Below are 18,658 nucleotides of genomic sequence, written 5' to 3'. Positions count from 1 at the left end.
TCAGTCACAGAAAATGATGATTCCTAACTTTCAGGTCAGAGACTGGGCTTGTTTTAAAAAGAAATCTTATAAATAATTATTTGGCAAGGATAAAGTATTAACTTTCTTTAGCCTTAAGCCACTAAAGACAGTAACACCAACTTTAAGAGAAAAAAAAATAACCTCACTTTCCAATTTGCTCCCCATGCCTACTATTTGCTTCTGATTAAATTATGGTCTTCTCATAGAGGGACACTAGACACACCACACTGCCTGCCAACATGAAATTGCTCAGGAAGTCATTTATAAAGCAGTTATATCACACATGGTAAGTTACTAGAGAAAATAATCCTTTGCTGTCTAAGCTATGTGACGATAATTAGAAATTTTTCCATTGCATAGTCTGTCACTTGGTGGGTTAAGTATAATTGCTACTTACTACTATGAGTTGTTTACTAGCTACATTACCTACCCAGATGTGCAAATTGCTAAGCCATTTTTACAGAAGAAAAAACAATGTCTTAAGTACTTTAATTAAAATAATATTAATAATTATGTAGAGACTGTCAAGGAGAGAAAGCCCATCTTTTCTTCTGATTACAGCCAGTGAATATCACACATTAGAATGGAATTCAGATTCTCAGAGCACAGAATGCATCCATTAACTGCAGGAACTTTGTAAATTAAATCACAGTAACACAATCTAACTGGCCTTTATAAATAGTCCCAAAGAACTGCAGAGAGTGAAACTTCTTTGCCACTATTTCTCACGGGTTTAACACTAGAATAAAAGCTAGTTTCTACCTCACTAGGACCTTATATAAGATTTGTTTTTGATTCCAGTATTGTCTTATGATAGCATAAGTGCTAGTTTAAAAGACATTAATTTTCATATTTCTGGAGTAAAAGACACTTCATTCCTTTCTATACATATTAATAGCAAAGTAACTACGAATAGAAGGAAAACACACGGATATCTCTGGGCTTATAGATGTTCTTCTCTCTTCCAAAAAAGGGACTCACAAGAAACAGCAAGAGCAAAGCAAATTGCAAACTTGGATATCTGTTTTGAACTAGATAAAATAAGAGGAAAATTTGTTGTTGGTAATTCCTCAACCCTATACTGGTACTTCTAAAAGTGCCCTCTCCTCAGCTTTCATCATGGGCAACCAAACGAAAATGTATTTACTCAAAGTTTTTGGTGTGAAGCTGTAACTAGCAACATTCCTGATAATTTCATGCCTCCTTACTAGAAAGCAGAGAAGGGCTTTCAAATGCACATAAAACAGAAAATTGCAAACAATAAAATGTGCAACTTACTGCAAACTCAGCTTTGTATCATAACTGAAGAATTTTAAGCAGCTAACAGAGGGAGAAATTGTCAGAAAAAGTTCAAATCGACTACCCACGACTTTCCCTTCGCTGTCAAAGGGCTGATGAGGAAGTCAACGTGCTGCTCTGCGACAACCTTTAATTAATACACAATGGAGACTAAACCAAATTGCTGGGGATGGACAGTTATCTAGTGACGCTTATGATGGGTTGTGAAGATAGTTTAACAAACTAAATGACATTTTTGAGCAGAGGTAACTACTCATGACCACTTCATTACAGTACATTAAAATAAAAAAGCTTACTAATATAGATTCACAGGTGAGAAATATTCAAATTATCTGTTCTCACCATTCAGAATAGAAATTTATGGTGATACCAAATATAATTTTGCTTTATGACATAAGTTATAATTTAGAAATTTTGCACTCTGCAAAAAAGGCAAAGCTATTAAAAATAAATCTTCCAATCAATTACCATGATGTAAAAAAACCTAAATATATTACAAACATATTTTTGGCCCACAAAAAGAAACATCAATAAATACAAAATAGGGCATATAATGATTTCATACAGTCATGTGACATTTCCCCTCCATAACCTCAGGCACGTGGTATCTGCATAATGCCTGCTGATCACCATCATTCCTTTAAAAAGCAGAGAAAGAAAAGCTTTCAAAAGAAGGGACTGGTTAGAACTAGCATGGCATAAAGAGATTATGTATAGGAAGTAGGAAAATACATCCAATCATTACCTATCAGAAAGGAATTAAGATCAAATATTCCCTGACAAATGAATTATTGAACCACATCAATAGATATGTTCTCTCTACTTAACTTTTAAAATATATATATATATGTAAATTAGACTAGACTCAGGTATAAATAGCCAATGGTATCTCAAGGGACAGTGAAACTACTCGGCAAAAGCAGAGTAGAGATGCCTTTCAAATCTAGTTCCACCCTTCTCTGGGGGAAAAAAAAAGGCAGGCAAAAAACCTCACAAATTCATTTCATAGTCACGAATTTCCTAAACTACCCAATATGATTTTTAACCCTAAAATCCTGGCATTTTAAAAACATTTCCCAAAACTATTTTCAAATTTACTTAAACCCAAGTACTTAAATTATTTTAAAAGTACCAAAGGGTGGATAAAATTTATGTCTAATTTCCATATTCTGCTTTGAAAGAAACTTTAAAATGTGTATCCTTCAGATATTACACATCACTTCACAACTGGTACATTGATTCTACAAGTGTCTTCAACATTTTACAAATCTTACCAAAGAACCACTACCGTAAACATGAAAAATTCAAAAGCAAAAGATGGATCGAGGAGTTCACAGATCCCATCTTTTCAAATCTATCTGACCTATCCTGCTTTTTCACATCAAAATATTTTCTTTAATTACATCTTGCACATGTATTCCACGAGAGAGGGATTTACAAACAAACATATGCCTGAAAAGGCAAAGGGGCCATCAGGCCCCAGAGCCCCGGCAGCCTGCAGTCGCCCCAGGCAAGCTTTTCAGGACACCCCTACCTCACCGACAGGAATCCAAGCTTTCTATGTTCTGTTTCTTCTTGGGTTTTAAGCAGAAAAAGGTTGTGCTATTCACACGACCAGCCCACCACCCTCCCTATTCACGAAATTTGAGGAAAAGAAGGACCAACCTTATTAGGATTGTGAGATGTAGGAGAGGAGAAAAGTAAGAGCCTTATACTCATTAGAGGGGAAAAAAAACAAAACGAAAAACAAACTAATGGGACTGCTGCTTCCTGCACTGCACAAAAACACACGCGTGGGCACACACATACTCACAGGCAGTCAAAAGACACATTTTTTTCTTTTAGTTAAACATGATCACAATTAGGAATGAAATCCTGGCCTCACTGTGATGTTTAGCAGTTGGTGCTAAGTCTTGACCTGCCACACACCATTTGCTGTCTCTTATACTGGAACTGAAGTAATATGATCATTCTATCTAGAACCACCTATGTAAAAACCTGGCAATAGAATGGAAAGCATTGATCTGAATACTAGGAAATAGTAAAGGGCACTGGTATTCTGAGGTATCTTCCACTTCTAGGACTTGCTACTAAAAATCAATCCTATCCAGTCACTGTGCTGAACCACTAAGGAAACCACTGGGGCGGAGTGGGCCTGCCAGGAGGGAATGAGCACCAGTGCTAAGGAGCACATGTGAACACTGTAGCGAGGTCCACTGCAGGGCCACTTATTGAACTGGGAAGGGGGGGTGCCCCCTAATCCCCATCTGTTATTTTTTAAATCTTCTTTAGGAAAAGGGGAGAGGGGTGCTAAAGAGGAAACAAAGATAGAAAACACTGGGTTCCCCACCTGCCTGCAAACGCACAGACACCCTCAGTTAGGGGAGGGAAAGGGAGAAGATGCATTATTGGTACTTGTAGCTGTGGCACCTGTTACTGTGAAGCCTGTAGGAGGGGCTATAGAGCTGTGGCTGGGCTGCAGGTCCTTAGGAATGCCACTGTGAGAACTCAGCTGGTGGCCAAAGGCTGCGCTGAACTGAGGGAGTTGCTGCTTGGGAGAGGTGGAGGCCATTAGTTCAGCAGAAGGCCCCATGCCACTGAAGCTGGTCTGCGGTAACCCCGGAAGCACACTGGAACTGCTGGGGGTCACGGTGGCGAAGGCAGGCTGTGTGGTCTCTGAGTTCGAAGTAGTGGGTGGCGTGGATAGGGAAGTGGAAAGAAGATGTCCATCTGCGCCGAGAAGGTTGCTAAATGGAGAGGGATCTCCGAGGTTGACGGGGAGATTGCCCCAGTGAGTTCTGGGGTTTACCACTCCTCCAAGTGGCACCTCAAGTTGGGTTGGGAGCAAGTGCTGCGCCATGATGGGCATCTCTGCTGAAAAGGTAGCTGCCATATTATCACCAGAGTACGATGTTGTGTGGGGAGAGGTGATATGGTCACTGTAGGGAGACGGCACATGCTCACTATCATAATGGCTTCCATGGGGCGAGGAGTGGGAGTGATCACTGCTGTATTGCTGTCGTGAGGTGATTAGGTCATCTGCCTTGCTCAGCAGCTGGGCAGGATGTGGCCTCTGGGAGGCATGGCTGCCGTCATGAAGTCCATGAAACTGTCCTGGGAAGGCTCTCTCCCCAAGTGCACTCTGGCTGATCAGAGTGGCAGAAGTAAGGCCAACGTTGGCTGGGGCAGAGAACTGCCCCTGGATCTGCCCTGCCAGGGGTGTAGGTGGGTTTGACAAGGTAGCAGAACGGAGCAGGTTCTCATCCAGCTCTAGACTAGAAAAATTATCATGTACTATACGCCCATTCAATAGCTCCCCTAGGTCTGTGTTCACTTCTCGGCTCAAGGATTGTATTCCTGAAGCTCCAGTACCTGTGGAGAACACCCCTATTCCTCTATCTGACAACTCCTGGACTGGCACACCATCTGACTGGGCAAGGACCCCGATGGTACTCAGGCACTCGAGAGAAGTTACAGCCTGCAAGGCCCGCTCAAGCTCCTCAGCCTCTTCGGTAGTTGGAAGGAGGTCTCCATTCTTCCCTATGTCAACAAAAGCCATCAAGAATCAGTAGAGCTTTTATCAGTTCTGTATCACAAAAATCACACATTTGAATTATTTTAAACAATTTTCTGTTGAAAAAGAGTCCCTCTTGAAAAGAAAAGTTTCCAGATTTGGACTGGAAGGAAAAAGTGAAATACTAATCTGGACAGGTCTGAAATGTCAGCTGTCCTGGAATCTTAATCACCATCTTCAGTTTATTTACCAAAAAAATCTCAAAAACCATCTTATCAAAGTACTAAATTCTTTTTTTTTTTTTTTTTTTTTGAGACGGAGTTTCGCTCTTGTTACCCAGGCTGGAGTGCAATGGCGCGATCTCGGCTCACCGCAACCTCCGCCTCCTGGGTTCAGGCAATTCTCCTGCCTCAGCCTCCTGAGTAGATGGGATTACAGGCAAGCGCCACCATGCCCAGCTGATTTTTTGTATTTTTTAGTAGAGACGGGGTTTCACCACGTTGACCAGGATGGTCTCGATCTCTTGACCTTGTGATCCACCCGCCTCGGCCTCCCAAAGTGCTGGGATTACAGGCTTGAGCCACCGCACCCGGCCTCAAAGTACTAAATTCTTAGAAACTACGGATTACAAATTTAAAACTCATGGTGACTATGTGATTATACATGTTTTTACCTAAAATTATATTACCATCATTAAAATAGAAAACATATAATATCAACTTGGATTTGAGACAAAAGGCTGTGTAGAACAGTTCCACCTTGCCTGTTCTACTCCTGACCCTCCCAGCTAGAGAGCAGCTGTGGAAGGTTAAAACACAGACGTTCATACGTCTATTTTAGCACAACACTAAGCACTCAGTTCATTCCATGGGTTATCTTTCAAAATGCTTTTGCTTTACTCTCTAATCCTTCTCCCTCATTCTTTTCCCATTTCTTACTAATTTTCATAAAATGGAAACCAATGGATCTACTTTGATTTCATTTCTAATATTTAAAAAAATCTACTGTTAGGACCTTGATTAATCGCCATGAAAATATTCAATTTTTAATGGTGAAAGAAACATTCTAAGAGTATAAAAGGTTTCCCCGGAAAGTATGGGGGAATTGGCAGGATTAAACAAACTTCGTTTTGGAAAAGTGCACTTCCTTTGAAGTACAAGGCGGAGCATCAAACTAGGGCAAGTTCTAAAAGACTTCAAAACTCATGTTCTGCCAGGTGCAGTGGCTCACACCTGTAGTCCCAGCACTTTGGGAGGCTAAGGCAGGTGGATCATTTGAGGTCAAGAGTTCAAGACCAGCCTGACCAACATGGTGAAATCCTGTCTCTACTAAAAATACAAAACTTAGTCGGGCATGGTGGCAGACGCCTGCAATCCCAGAAGGAGAATTTCTTGAACCCAGGGGGCAGAGGTTGCAGTGAGCCAAGATGGCACCATTGCACTCCAGCCTGGGCAACAGAATGAGACTCCATTCCCCCCAAAAAACAAAACTCGTCTTCAAGATATCCTCGTCCAAAAATAAAGTAAAAATATTCACTTTAAAGAAACAAAGTTGGGCCAGGCACGGTGGCTCACACCTGTAATCCCAGCACTTTGGGAGGCCAAGGTGGGTGGATCACTTGAGGCCAGGAGTTCGAGACCAGCCTCACTGACATGGTGAAACCCCACCTCTATTAAAAGTACAAAAATTAGACGGGCATGGTGGCACATGCCTGTAATCCCAGTTATTTGGGAGGCTGAGGCGGAAGAATCACTTGAACCGAGGAGGCATAAATTGTGGTGAGCCAAGCAACAGAGTGAGACTCCATCTCCAAAAAAAAAAAAAAAAAGAAAGAAAGAAACAAAGTTATAAACCTAGTCACCAAATTATGAGATGGCTAAACAAACTGTACATTCCTTATCTTCTGAAAGGGGTAAAATAGCTGCAACGGTATTATATTTCCTATCTACAGTGAAAGACATTGTATGTGAGAAGAAATACGACAAACACATCTCAAAACAATATTTCCTTTCTTATAAACTCGTTTTTAAAACCAGTTTCCTTGAGTCAAAATATTGACTATACCTTCAAAAAAATCAAAATCTTGTAAGTCATCAGGTAGCCGTGGTAGGACGTCTGAAAAGTCCTCCTGGTTCAATTCCAAGTCATGTGGAATGTCAGTGATCTCATTGGCAATGTCATCCGGCAACTCATCAGCACTCAGCTCTGGTGTGGATGGGCTCCTGGGAAAGAGGACACAGTCGGTTCTGTAACTCCCACTTTATCTTCATACCAATACCACCAAGCCAAGTTCATTCAACATGAAAAGAAGCTAATGTCAGGCTGGGCACAGTGGTTCACACCTGTAATCCCAGCGCTTTGGGAGGCCAAGGTGAGTGGATCTCTTGAGGCCAGGAGTTCAAGATCAGCCTGTCAACATGGCAAAACCTTGTCTGTACTAAAAATACAAAAATTAGCTGGGCATGCTGGTACACACCTGTAATCCCAGCTACTGAGGAGCTGAGGCATGAGAATTGCTTGAACCTAGGAGGAAGAGGTTGCAGTGGGCTGACATCATGCCACTGCACTCAAGCCCTGGCAACAGAGCAAGACTCTGTCTCAAACAAAACTAGCTAATGTCTTTTAGGTTTTTTTTTTTTTTTTAAAAGGTCAGAAAGCCCCAGCAGGTCTTGAACTCCAGCAAAGGGATTAGACAGATGGAAAGTAAGGAAGTAATTACCTGAGCTAAAGCCAATCCTAATGTCCCCTAGGTTTGTTTGAGATTGAGTCTTGCTCTGTTGCCCAGGCTAGAGTACAGAGGCGCAATCTTGGCTCACTGCAACCTCTGCCTCCTGGGTTCAAGCGATTCTCCTGCCTCAGCCTCTCGAGTAGCTGGTATTACAGGCACCAGCCATCATCCCTGGCTAATTTTTGTATTTTTAGTAGAGATGGGGTTTTACCATCTTGACCAGGCTGGTCTCAAACTCCTGACCTTGCGATTCACCTATTTAGCCTACCAAAGTGCTGGGATTACAGGTGTGAGCCACTGGACCTGGCCCTAGGCTTTTTATATTCAACAGAAACATGAGAAATCCTAACTTACAGTATCTCCTCTCCTACTTTAAAAGAAGGAAATATGAAAGTAGAATCACTGCAAAAATTCAGGCCTCACCGTATGCAGTCACATATTTCTGCAACCTTGACCCATGTATTAAGAGATAACAACAACTACTAGGTAATATTTTTACTTCAAATTAGTAAAATGAGTCACAATTTGGCGTATCAAATGTATCTTGATGCTTTTTAGAATTTCAAATCTGGTCAAAATAATAATTTTTAAAATGAAATTAACAACAGGTAAAACTGAAATGCTTAGCTAAAACAAAAGCTTCATTCTTCTGGTCAAAATGTTTAACCCTGTCAAAATAATAATGCCTCATATTTCTGATGGAATACTTCTGTTGGAACATATATGGAATTTCTGCTAACATTCTTAAAAGTTAGAGGCCAGGTGCAGTGGTTCATGCCTATAGTCCCAGCACTTTAGGAGGTCGAGGAGCGTAGATCACTTGAGATCAAGACTTTGAGACTAGCCTGGCCATGATGAAACCCCGTCTCTACCAAAAATACAAAAATTAGCTTGACATGATGGCGCATGCCAGTGACCCCAGACTGGGGTGGCTGAGGCAGGAGAATTGCTTGAACCCTGGAGGCAGAGGATGCGGTGAGCCGAGATCGCGCCACTGCACTTTGCCTGGATGACAGAGCAAGACTTGGTGTCAAAAAAAAAAAAAAAGGAAAAAGAAAAAAAATGTTTTTTGAGAGTATACAATTAAACTCAATTTTGGCATCTATTTTCTTTATTATAAGCAAAAGCTTAATTTTAGATAAAATACAGTCAGATACAGGTAAAATTTGTACCAAAAACTATTTTAAAAATCTAGGCTGATATACTAAATGGCTTCTGTAGCCTAGTGACAACTTTATAATAACCACTTGAAGCTAGATGTTCTGAGAAGAATCTGAAAATACGTAAGAAAAATTAAGCCCCGATACCACCACTGACCGGATCTGAGAGGCCTCCACTGGCAGTGAGACGCTGGCGGGCATGCTGAGGTTCCCTTGGGGGACTGCAGGGGGAATGGGTTTTTGGGGTCGACGAGGTCCACGTCTTCTCTTCTTCTTGTGTTTTTTGGTTAGTGCAGGAGGCTTGGTTTTTTTCCTGGGTTTCCTCTGCTGCTGGTGCTGAACTTTACGGGAGTTATCTCCTCTCAAGAAATTATCCTTTGGAATGAATAAATGGGTTTTTAAACTGAGATTATCTCAGAGAAACCTGATAGTTACCTAAAAAAATACTTAATATTCTATGATGCCTAAAACATAGTGGATGCCCAAAACTATGTTTAACAATGATGAAGACACCAAACTTCATGAATTCTAAGATCTATATTTTAATATATCTGCAATTGGGAAGGATTTTAAATTCTTGGCATCTTATAATTATTGACACTGACACACACACACACACACACACACACACACACACACACACACACACACTCAGTTCCAGTTCTTTGTACTGGCATCGTCTGAATTAAGGTATGGACACTGTTGGTATGACATGTGGAGGAAAATTTTGTGAATGCAGAAAGGTACAAAGAGCAGTAGGCCATAAAATTAATATAATATTAGTGAAGCATACATTCATTACTGAAGAACTGATCACAATTCTTTTTTCTTTTTTTTTCTGTAAGGCAACAACCAAGTGAGAAAGGAAAGTAACCACAAAATAGATGAAGTCGTTCTACTGAAGTATGTAGAAAACACTGCCTTTCACACGTCAAGCAGTACAGCCAAAACCAGGAGCGGTATATGAGATAAAAATCTAGTCTAAATAAGTCTTTTATGAGCTCTTTAATAAGTATAAAACAAAAATTCTAAGTGATAATAAAATACTGCATCACTGGCCACATTTTTTCTTAGTGGCACACAAAACAGTGGGGTTTGCAATTGATGTCACCTTTAATTAATTCCTTAACTCTAGCATCAAAAAACCGAAAACAAGAAGGAATAAAATTAAAGCATAAATTCAGGAAATCTAAAACAGGTTTAATCCTACTCAAATACTTGAATATAAACATAATTCAGATTAAGTCACAAATACATACATTTAAAACAAACAAACCAAAAAAGAGAGGCTAGTTCTAGCTAGGCACAGTGGCCCACACCTGTAATCCCAGTACTTTGGGAGGCTGAGGCAGGCAGATCACCTGAGGTCAGGAGTTCAAGACCAGACTGGCCAACATGGCAAAACTCCGTCTCTACTAAATATACAAAAATTGGCCGGTCATGGTGGCTCACACCTGTAATCCAAGCACTTTGGAGGCCAAGGCGGGTGGATCACCTGAGGTCGAGAGTTCAAGACCAGCCTGACCAATATGGTGAAACCCTCTCTTTAAAAAAAATAATAAATAAATAAAAATACAAAAATTAGCCAGGCGTGGTGGTGCGTGCATGTTATCTTTGCTACTCAGGACGCTGAGGCAGGGGAGTCGCTTGAACCCGGGAGACAGTAGTTGCAGTGAGCTGAGATTATGCCATTGCATTCTAGCCTGGGTGACAACAGCAAAACTCCGTTTCAAAAAAATAAAATAAAATAAAGAAGCTACTTCTCAGACTTTGTAGTTTTTTTGTCTCAGCACTTGAGGTCTACTTGTATTATGTCCACTATTTAACTCAACAAATGGTGAATGTGCAATGACCAGTACCCGAACATTGTGCTCAGCATCCATTCCAGGCTTGCCCTCCAGCACCGGTGCTGATCTCAGGAGGAAGTTATGGAGCTCTCACCCAAGAGGAAACAAGTCCTACTTGTAAGACTCTCAGTAATCACCTGGGTCAGGTTTTAGGTTCCTCCCTGATTCCCCTACGCTTGTGTGCAGGGGCCCTGTGGGACTCTTGGTACTGTGCCAGACGCTTTACACATAACAGCCCCAGGACAGCCTGTGACTGGTACCTGCCTCACTTGCCTCCAGAGAGCTAGAGCCCCCACTCCCTGAGGCTTTCCTAATGCCAACTGTTCTTTTACCTAGCTTCAATACACAGTGAAATACTATCCACTTCCAACTTTTGTCTCATTCTACCTCTACATCAAGGCAATGCGTTCACCATCTGTTGCAGGATCTTACATTTGTTGGAATACCATGTTCTGCCTGATAGCCTGAACTTCTTGTGCTGGAGTCTCTTACCAATGGCTGTCACATCCTGTTTCTGAATCTTAACCCCTTCCATCCATGTGCCTAACCATTAAATTATTCAACACTTACTGAGCATCTCTGTTCTAAGCACTAGGGATACAGTAGTGAAAAAAAAAAGCTCTTGCCTTTGTGAAGTTGACATTCTAGAAGGAGAATACAGAAAATAAACAAACTAATGAATAACTGAATGTTAGGCAGAAAAATGTCAGGAAGAAAAATTAGGTAGAGTATGAGGATAAAAACTTACAGGGTAACAGGCAGGTGGAAGACTTATTTGATGAGGTGACATGTGATAAGAAAGCTGAATGAAAGGAAGGAGTAAGCCATGCAGAAACTTGGGAAAAGGCCAGATGTGGTGGCTCATGTCTATAATCCCAACACTTAGGGAGGCAGTGCCAGGAGGATGTGATGGGAAGCCATTAGCAGGTTTTGATTATGGAGCTAATATCAACAGATATATAGTCTAAAGGGCTTGTTCTAAAGGCTACTTATTACAGAATACCATTTATATGACATTCTGGAAAATGCAAAATTATAGGGGCAGAAAATAGATCAGTGGAGATGGAGTAAAGGGATAAACACAAAGGGGTAGTATAAGAGACTCTGGGGAACTGAGGGAACTGTTCTGTATCTTGATTTAGGTGGTGGTGATACAACTGCATGCATCTGCAAAACTCCTAAAAGTGTAACTCAAAAGTGAATTCAATTCAAAGAAAGTAGAACATACACATAACCAGCCTACTCTGGCTGCTATGTAAACAATATACCTCCTGTGTAGCCGAGTATGGTGGCAAGTGCCTCCCAGCTACTCAGGAAGCTGAGGCAGGAGAATTGCTTGAACCCGGGAGTTGGAAGTTGCAGTGAGCCAAGATCATGCCACTGCACTCCAGCCTGGGTGACAGAGTGAGACTCTGACTCAACAACAACAACAACAACAACAAGAACAAATATATCTGCAGGGGGAGATGACAAGAAGGGAGATCAATTAGACTATTATTATAATCCAGGCAAAGATAATGGTAGCCTTGACTAGAATGGTAGCAGTGAAATTGATAAAATGTGTTTGAATTCAGAATATAATATGAAAATAGAGGCTGGGCACAGTGGCTCAGGCCTGTAATCTCAGCACTTTGGGAGGCCAAGGTGGGCAGATCCCTTGAGGTCAGGAGTTCAAAACCAACCTGGTCAACATGGTAAAACCCGGTCTCTACCAAAACACACAAAAATTAGCTGGGCGTGGTGGTGCATGCCTGTAGTCCCAGCTACTTGGGAGGCTACTATGGGGTAGCTGCTTGAACCTGGGAGACAGAGGTGGCAGAAGCCGAGACTGCGCCACTGCACTCAACCTGGGTAACAGAGTGAGACTCTGTCTCAACAAAAAAAGAAAGCAGAGCCAAGAGATCTGAACAGAGTTTTCATCTCCCAGTGTCAGTCTCTCACAGGAGCACTGACGGGGTGCAACGCTTCTTATAGTCTCCTAGATAATTTTTAACCTAAAACCAAAATAGCTCAAACTAGTGTCAGATTCTCTATCTTCAGAGAAAACCATTTTCAAAAATTTGTATTGTAAATACTTTTAAAAATTAGTATATTTATGATTGTTATATAAAATGTATATTATTTTATGACTAATTTACATTATACTAATTCAGTCTTAGGTCTGCCTTATTCGTTCACCTAAGTAGGAATGTTTAACCAGCTGAAAAGAATAAAGCTGCTTTCAATTTCTCTAAAAGCATTCACACAATAATTATTATAGGATCCAAAAATTCATTCATATGAAGTTCCTAAAGCAGACACTGAAGTCCAGTGTTTCTGCTTAACAATATCTTCCTGGTCTTTGAAGTGTGCTGGAATGGCAGAACTTTAAAATAAAAATATGCAGCTGGGATCATTTACTTTTGTGATTCGAAAGCTACAGGGCCCATACCAAGGGTCTGTGAAATTATCAATGAAGGTCCACAAAAGTGGTTCAAAAAGCCTATAAAAAATATTCCTTAGCTATGACAAAGCCTGAATAAGCTTAAAAAAAAAAAAAAAGGGCCGGGCGCGGTGGCTCAAGCCTGTAATCCCAGCACTTTGGGAGGCCGAGGCGGGTGGATCATGAGGTCAAGAGATCGAGACCATCCTGGTCAACATGGTGAAACCCCGTCTCTACTAAAAATACAAAAAATTAGCTGGGCATGGTGGCGCGTGCCTGTAATCCCAGCGACTCAGGAGGCTGGGGCAGGAGAATTGCCTGAACCCGGGAGGCGGAGGTTGCGGTGAGCCGAGATCGCGCCATTGCACTCCAGCCTGGGTAACATGAGTGAAACTCCGTCTCAAAAAAAAAGAAAAAAAAAAAAGAGCTTATAGAGCTTATATTTGCTGGGCACAGCGGCTCACGCCTGTAATCCCAGCACTTTAGGAGGCTGAGGCGGGTGGATCATCTGAGGTTAGGAGTTTGAGACCAGTCTGGCCAACATATCTCTACTAAAAAAATAAAAATTAGCCAGGCATAGTGGCATGCACTACTCCGGAGGCTGAGGCACAAGAATCGCTTGAACCCGGGAGGCAGAGTTTGCAGTGAGCCGAGATAGAGCCACTGCACTCCAGCCTGGGCAACAGAGTGAGACTCGATCCCCGCCTCTCCAAAAAAGGCTATATTTTAAATGTTTTTATATTAAAGTAGAAAAATAATTATTCAACATTTGTAATATATGGTTTAGTATGCAAATTTTTCATAACATATGCTCTGTAAAAGAAACCTAAAAAATAAAACAAGTTATTGGTGAAGAATCTAGTTGATCTGGTTTGGCTGTGTCCCCACCCAAATCTCATCCTGTAGCTCCCCTACTTCCCATGTTTTGCGGTAAGAACCGAGTGGGAGATAATGGAATTATGGGGGTGGGTCTTTCCCGTGTTATTCTCATAATAGTGAATGGGTCACACAAGATCTGATGGCTTTAAAAACAGGAGTTGCCTTACACAAACTATCTGTTCGCCCGGGGCCATCCCTGTAAGATGTGACTTGCTCCTTCTTGCCTTCTGCTGTGATTGTGAGGCCTCCCTAGCCATGTGGAACTGTGAGTCCAATTAAACCTCTTTTATGTGTGTGAATTGCTCAGTCTCTGGTATGTCTTAATCAGCAGCGTGAAAACAGACTAATACAGTAAATTGGTACCAGTAGAGTGTGGTGCTGCTGAAAAGATACCCAAAAATGTGAAAATGACTTTGGAACTGGGCAACAGGCAGAGACTGGGACAGTTTGGAGGGCTCAGAATGTGGCAGAGTTTGGAACTCCCTAGAGACTTGTTGAATGGCTTTGACAAAAATGCTGATAACGATATGGACAATGAAATCCAGGCTGAGATGGTCTCAGACAGAGATTAGGAACTTGTTGAAAAGTGGAGCAAAGGTGACTCTTGTTATGTTTTAGCTAAGAGGCTGGCGACATTTTGCCCCTGCCCTAGAGATCTGTGGAACTTTGAACTTGAGAGAGATAATTTACAGGTATCTGTAAATATACAGGTATCTGTGGAAGAAATTTCTAAAGCATTCAAGATGTGACTTGGGTGCTGTTAAAAGCATTCCATTTTAAAAGGGGAATAGAGCATAAAAGTTTGGAAAATTTGCAGGCTGACAATGCAATAGAAAAGAAAATCCCATTTTCTGAGGAAAAATTCAAACCAGCTGCAGAAATTTGCATAATTAACAAAGAGCTGAATGTTAATAGCAAGACAATGGGGAAAATATCTCCAGGGCATGGCAGAGGTCTTCATGGCAGACCCTCCCATCACAGGCCTGGAGGCCTAGGAAGAAAAGATGGTTTCATGGGCCAAACCGAGGGCCCCCTTGCTCTGTGCAGCCTAGGGACTTGGTAACCTGTGTTCCAACTGCTCCAGCCATGGCAAAAAGAGATCAAGGTAGAGCTCGGTTGTTGCTTCAGAGGGTAGAAGCCGCAGTCCTTGGCAGCTTCCATGTAGTGTTGAGACTGCAAGTGCACAGAAGCCAAGAACTGAGGTTTGGGAACCTCAGCCTTGATTTCAGAAGATGTATAAAAACAGGCCAGGCATGGTGGCTCATGCCTGTAATCTCAGAACTTTGGGAAGCCAAGGTGGGCAGATCACCTGAGGTCAGGAGTTTGAGACCACTCTGGCCAACATGATGAAACCCCATCTTTATTAAAACTACAAACAAATTAGCCAGGCATGGTGGCTGTAATCCCAGCTATTTGGGAGGCCAAGGTATGAGAATTGCTTAAACCTCGGAAGCAGCGGTTGCAGTGAGCCAAGACCACACCACTGCACTGCAGCCTGGGTAACAGAGCAAGACTCTGTCTCTAAAATAAAAAACAAAGAAGATGATGTTAAGAAATGCCTGGATGCCCAGGCAGAAGTTTGCTGCAGGGGTGGGGCCCTCAAGGGGAACCTCTACTAGGGTAATGCAGAAGGAAAATGTGGGGTGGAAGCCCCCACACAGAGTCCCTGCTAGGACACTACCTCGTGGAGGTGTGAGAAGAGGGCCACCATCCTCCAGACCCCAGAATAGTAGACTATGGGAACCTATATCTTGCATCAGCATGAACTGGATGTGAGACAAGGAGTTAAAGGAGATCATTCTGGAGCTTTAAGATTTGACTGTCTGTTGAATTTTGGACTTGCATGGGGCCTGTAGTCCCTTTGTTTTGGTCAATTTCTCCCATTTGGAATGGTTGAATTTACCCAATGGCTGTACCCCCATTGTATCTAGGAAGTAACTAATTTGTTTTTGATTTTACAGGCTCATAGGCAGAAAGGACTTGCCTTGAGGTAATGCTGAAATGAGCTGAGAGTTTGGGGTACTGTTGGGAAGGCAAGATTCATTTTGAAATGTGAAGATATGAGATTTGGGAGGTGCCAGGGCAGAATGATATGATTTAGCTCTGTGTCCCCACCCTAATCTCATCTTGTAGCTCCCATAATTCCCATGTGTCATGGGAGGGACCTAGTGGGAGATGACCGAACTATGGAAGCAGGTCTTTCCCGTGTTGTTCTCATAATAATGAATGGGTCTCAATGTGATCTGATGGTTTTTACAAATGGGATTTGCCCTCCACAAGCTCTTTTTCTGCCTGCTGCCATCCATGTAAGATGTGACTTGCTCTTCCTTGCCTTCCACCATGATTTTGAGACCTAATCAGCCATGTGGAACTGTGAGTCCAATTAACCCTTTTTCTTTTGTAAATTGCCCAGTCTCAGATATATCTTTATCAACAGGGTGAAAACAGACTAATATACCAGTGAATCACACACATTGAGGCTGAGGTCCAAAAAAGGCTAAATCTTTAGTTCCTAGTTATACACCGAGCTGGTGGCAAAGCAAGGATCACAAGTTTCAACTATTAAGTCCTGGTCTAATACCCATTCCCTCACCCTAAGGATCCCTGATAACTATAACATGCTTACAGAGGGCAGGAAGTATCTCACTTTCTAGTACATAAGGTACCTAGGACAGTATATTGCAACAACTGCTTGATGGATAAACCAATAAAAAATAACTTCCTTTAAATGATTATATAATTTAGATATTCCTCAAATTCAAATTTGTCTCTCCTCTAAATTATTCTGAATTAGATGTATAATACTAGCATTAACGAAAGCAATAATTACAGATTTACAGAAAGACTAGATCTTTGACCGAAATTTTATCAATTATTCAAGACATTTGTAGAATTGTATATAAGAAAGCAAAACCCTAGAGACATAGGAACAAAGAGAGTATTTAGAAAATGTGCTATGTATATGTATCTTAAGGTAATAAAATGTATCTTAAGGGAATAAAAATCCTGTCTCAAAACTTGTTTCAGTGATTTATATACATATATAGTTTGTGCTAAGTCACAAAGTATTTCCTACAGTGGATAACTATCAAAAGTTTGAAAGCCTCTGTTGCAGAACTTACCATTTTTTTGGCATGTTCTTCACACAGAGGTGTCTGATGTGTAATGTCAAAAACTGGCACAGAGCACTGCTGTCCATCTGCAAACTTGGCTGTGCAACTTGAGAAGAGCTGCTGAGAGTGGTTCAAGAGGATATCTGGGTTTTTTGTAAGTTAGGAATAAAATACACTGAAACTCTAATTTTCAATTTCTATATAGAATTTGCTTGTTCCCCTACTTATGTTTAATAAGTTCAAACCTTATTATCCATAAAAGTTATAAAGTACTAGCTCAACTACTGATATGGGAAAATAATAGTAGGATTTATCCGATGGCAACTCTGAAGGACTCTATTTTGCTAATGGGATCCTGGCACCAGTCTCCTTAATGACCATTCTGAACCAAACTGTGTTATTTGGAAAAGCAGGGTCATTTCCTTCTTAACATGTGAACTCCATTTAAAGTTCCACTTAATGGTTTCTGTTTTTTGTTTTGAGATGAAGTCTCGCTGTGTTGCCCAGGATGGAGTGCAATGGCACTATCTCAGCTCACTGCAACCTCCTCGCCTCCCGGGTTCAAGCAAGCAACTCTCCTGTCTCAGCCTCCCACGTAGCTGGGATTGCAGATGTGTGCCATCACACCTGGCTAATTTTTTGTATTTTAGTAGAAATGGGGTTTCACCATGTTGGCCAGGCTGGTCTTGAACTCCTGACCTCAAGTGATCCACCCACTTCAGCCTCCCAAAGGGCTGAGATTACAGGTGCAAGCCACCACGCCTGGCCAATGGTTTTTATTTTTATTTTTTAACAGCTCTTAAAAGGAAAATTTTCTGCCTATGGTATTTACCAAGATTAAAAATTTAAAGATATAATTATTAAAAACCCATCTTTCCCGAGTTGACTATTTTGCTTCACATTTCCAGCACCAAACTCACAACTTATGAAAAATTACCTCTAAATCAAAACTTTACTATTGGCCAGGCACAGTGGCTCACACCTATACTCCCAGCACTCTGGGAGGCCAAAGGAGATGGACTGATTGAGCCTCAGGAGTTCAAGATCAGCCTGGGCAACATGGTGAAACACCACCTCTACAAAAAGTACAAAAATCAGTCAGGCATGGTAGTGCATGCCTGTAGTCCCAGGTACTGAGGAAGCTGTGATGGGAAGATCACCAGGGCCCAGGCACATCGAGGCTGCAGTGAGCAGAGACTGTACCACTGTACTCCAGCCTGGGTGATAGAGTGAGACCCTGTCTCTAAACAAACAAACAAACATGGGTTTTACATATCAATATTTTTAACCACTCATACTTTTAGCTACTACGTTTCCTTAAGACTTATATCTATTAAGGACCTTTGTGTTTTTCCTTTATGGTTTTTAGGTAAAACTATTTATAAAGCCTTTATTACATAGAAAGTGTGCTGAAAAAGCTGTTCTAAGAACAGAAAGGAGGGCAAAAATTAAATAGACGGTAATTATTATTTTTAAATGCTATCTAATTTTAAAATATTCAATAAAAGTCACAGCTACAAGATTTCATCACCAACCTAAAGCTCCTTAACAGAGGTTTCCTCAAGTATACTGTTTAAAAAGAGATCTTCTTTCCTAGTCAGTGATGTTTGTTACCTTTCATTCATTTGAAATCAGCACTGTACTCACTAAAAAGAGTAAACTATTCTTACAGGAA

The 18,658-nt window shown here is 41.3% G+C and overlaps 1 protein-coding gene across 6 annotated transcripts in view; it reads right to left on the bottom strand.

The window, feature by feature from the left end:
• Positions 1–528: 528 nt before the first annotated feature.
• The window catches only part of INO80D (INO80 complex subunit D), a 79,426-nt gene continuing 61,296 nt past the window's right edge, over positions 529–18,658 (bottom strand). For all 6 annotated transcript variants that reach the window (XM_032278514.1, XM_032278518.1, XM_032278516.1 and 3 more), the window contains 4 exons: positions 16,993–17,126; positions 8,880–9,097; positions 6,899–7,056; positions 529–4,860 (listed from right to left, as the gene is read on the bottom strand). In XM_032278514.1, the coding sequence (XP_032134405.1) occupies positions 3,695–4,860; positions 6,899–7,056; positions 8,880–9,097; positions 16,993–17,126 (1,676 nt within the window). In that variant the 3' untranslated portion in view covers positions 529–3,694. The remainder of the gene's footprint in view (positions 4,861–6,898; positions 7,057–8,879; positions 9,098–16,992; positions 17,127–18,658) is intronic.

This window comes from Sapajus apella, unplaced genomic scaffold, assembly GCF_009761245.1.
Source record: "Sapajus apella isolate SASKATOON/1434 unplaced genomic scaffold, GSC_monkey_1.0 scaffold10, whole genome shotgun sequence".
Lineage (NCBI taxonomy): Eukaryota > Metazoa > Chordata > Mammalia > Primates > Cebidae > Sapajus > Sapajus apella.
This window is presented reverse-complemented; position numbering and strand designations above follow the sequence as displayed.